Source organism: Zea mays, chromosome 2 (assembly GCF_902167145.1).
Source record: "Zea mays cultivar B73 chromosome 2, Zm-B73-REFERENCE-NAM-5.0, whole genome shotgun sequence".
Taxonomy (NCBI): domain Eukaryota; kingdom Viridiplantae; phylum Streptophyta; class Magnoliopsida; order Poales; family Poaceae; genus Zea; species Zea mays.
This window is the reverse complement of record NC_050097.1, coordinates 29,535,622-29,538,600: the sequence shown is the minus strand read 5'-3', so window position 1 is coordinate 29,538,600 and position 2,979 is coordinate 29,535,622. Positions and strand designations below refer to the sequence as shown.

Here is a 2,979-nt window from a genome sequence, read left to right as displayed (position 1 = left end):
AGGCAATAATAAGCAGAAGTGCAAACTCAACACTCAGGGATCAAATACCGCAGGTGGTAGGTTCATATTCCGGTTAACAAACTCATGGAACGCCGTATGTTCATGTGCCATTGCGATGCCACATGAACGTCAGTTCAAGATAACCAGTTAGGCCTTGTTCGTTTCTATCGGATTGGTGGGTTGGAACGATTCCTAGCCGGATTACTTCTCTAATTTATATAAACTTTGATTAGCTGGAATGATTCCGGTTGCAATCCGACGTAAACGAACAAGGCCTTAATCATCCCCAACATACATCATAAGCTACAGTTTTCAACAGAGACCTGGCTTCCGGTTGGGCTGTCACTTGGGGTTCCTCAGCACGATGATGACCGAGTCGCCCCTGAGGAACATCTTGCTGATGAATCTATCCTTGTTCACAGGCAGAGCCTTCTTTTTGCCCTTGCCAGTCTTGGGGACCTGGAAAGAAAGTCCTAGGATCATTGCACTTCCACAGATTAAAACCTTGTAGAATCATGGGAGTCAATCAAGTCTGGTAGCAGACTTCGTTACCTCTGTCCACATCTCCCGCACGTTCTCGAGCACCATGTTACAGTGGCGATCAAAAGCACGAACCCGGCCAAGCAGCTTCTTGTTGTTGCGGCAATTGATGAGAACCTGAATACATCAGGAAAACAACAAGTTTTAGCTCTATTGACTAATTACAAGCAAAATACAGTGGCTGGACATCATAACGGTGAGGACATACTTAAGTATCAAATTATCGGAGAGAATAAGACCAGAAGAATTACATCAAAACAACTGCTACTTTGAACACAGCATAATAAGTTTTAAAATATCTGCAGCATTCACGAAGCTATACAAGACAGTTTTTTTTTCTACTGCAACAATGAACATTAAGGTTTTTTATTGGGAGCAAAACGACATAAACTAGTGTGCATAGCAGGAGCTCAGTCATGTACAGTGTCATTCCCATTCACCAAAAGGGTTTTCCCAAACCTGTACCCTCAAACTTGTGCGGGACCCAAAGAACAAAAACTAATAGCACAATGCACATAAGTTTCTAGCAAAATAACAGGAAGGGAATTGCATACCTGGGTGTTGTTCTTAACACTCATCATTAGTACTGACAGAGGGCCTGTGCTAAATTCCTCTTCCTCTTTCTTCCCAGCCTCCTGTAAATAGTCAGAGAAGAGGCTGAGTTATGTATTGACAGAAGTCGGAAAAGCAACAGGCACAGATTTTGCATTCCAACGATTCTACCAAAAAGTGGATTTCTCTAACTTGTCATTGTTTACATCTATGCTCATGAAGGCAACGTTCCAAATTTTGGTCAGATACTCACACCCAGCTCTTAAAAGCTGGTCAAATAGCAATCTGGAATTCTGGCTCATAACAAAATCAAAAGTTTTGGATCTTTTACAAGGTATAGAACATATTTGCAACTGCAAGCACGACAATAGCATCTGTATTATTTAACTGACTGATGCCGCAAATGAGCTCAAGTCCTAGATTAGCTACTAAGATTGTTGTAAATCAATTACTGGGACCAGTCTCTCCTTACTTGTTGGTTCAAACGACTAGTGATGCTTCTCTTGCGAAAAATATAACACACATAAGTGGCAGATAAAAACAATTTTAAGCGTATGGAAATAGCACCTTGCTTAAATATTGTAAGTAACATTTAACAATTAACTATGTAAGTATTCTGTTCTTTTTTATTTGTCGCGTAGTACTTCAAAAATGAACTAGAGGACGACAAATATTCGAGAACGGAGGCAGTACTTTCGTCAAATGTAATTGTTGGGATTAGACAATTCAAAAAACTCAGACAAAAAAAAAGAGGTTCTACCTCAACTAACAAGCTAGCCTTCCAGTGTATCTTAAACTAAAATTCTAACATAGAAAAATGGGGTTCCCCGAGTAATCTCTGCTTCTAAAAGGACATCAGCAAATCCAAACAAGAAACCTGCATCTTCGAATTGCACTGAGGGAGGAACTTACATTCTCGTCCGCCATCGCCTAGCCTCCGCCCTCCTGCGAAGGGGAAAACAAAGAGCATCCCAGTTAGCCAAGCTGACACGCGCCAAAAAAACGCAAAGGATCAAGTCCGCATCTAGACGATTTGCTCCTGATGCTAGACGAAAGCTAGGAACTAGTGAAGCAGAAAAATCTTGCAGGTAAACAAAAACCCTAACCGAAAGACGCGCCCCTAGACCGCCCAGATCGGCAGTATAGCTCTGGTTTTGTACCTTCTCCGCGCCGGTGGCGAGTCGCTCCGGGTGGCGTTGGTGCGCTCCGAGAGGCGAAACCTCGGAACGTTTGGGGGCGTGCTTCCCTCCCCGTTCTTCTAAACTTCTGCCGGTTTCGAGCGGCGGCGTGGAGCAAGGAGTAATGGGCTACTGGCTGCGCTGCTGTTGCCGACGCAAGAGAGAGGCGGTCGTAGTGTTGGGTCGGCCTATCACATGGGCCGATCCTCGTTTGCTTGTACAATAAACCTGTTGGACCAATTTTAAAGGCCCAAACGAGAAAACTCAGACTATAGAACTGCTGAATATATGTGCAGTGCAACTTCGTGACAACAATTTTGAGATATTTGCTCAAATGAGAAAACTCAGAGCCACTCGACCACGTGCACATGCTCGGTGCGTACATACATGTAAATCCTAAGATCCTATTTTTTTATGGTAGATCCGATAAATATGATAAATCGTGTGAGTTTTTATTGTATGTAAATAAATTTTGTATCACATTTTTGTTTCTATTACATGCACGTAAAAATTTGATGACTTCATAAATATAGGGTTGCTCCAACAACGATGCAACTAGGATCATTAGACCAATTAGCCATGCAACTAGGATTGTTGGACCAATTTATGATATTTGTTGATACTAATTATGCTACATAGTGCAAATATTTATGTATTCCAGTACACTGCGTAAAAATATGTTTCATACTATATGCGCATAAATTTAAAA

The 2,979-nt window shown here is 41.9% G+C and overlaps 1 protein-coding gene across 2 annotated transcripts; it reads right to left on the bottom strand.

The window, feature by feature from the left end:
* LOC100193568 (uncharacterized) lies at positions 1-2,477 on the bottom strand. Of its 2 annotated transcripts, none has more exons than XM_008668968.4 (5): positions 2,253-2,477; positions 2,005-2,037; positions 1,095-1,175; positions 553-657; positions 1-473 (listed from the first exon to the last, which is right to left on the bottom strand). In XM_008668968.4, exons 2-5 carry the CDS (start codon positions 2,017-2,019, stop codon positions 417-419), a joined length of 258 nt encoding a protein of 85 aa, XP_008667190.1. In that variant the 5' UTR covers positions 2,020-2,037; positions 2,253-2,477; the 3' UTR covers positions 1-416. The 2 variants fall into 2 exon arrangements, with proteins under 2 accessions (XP_008667190.1, NP_001132149.1); NM_001138677.2 differs by having other exon boundaries at positions 19-459; positions 2,253-2,425.
* Positions 2,478-2,979: the final 502 nt, after the last annotated feature.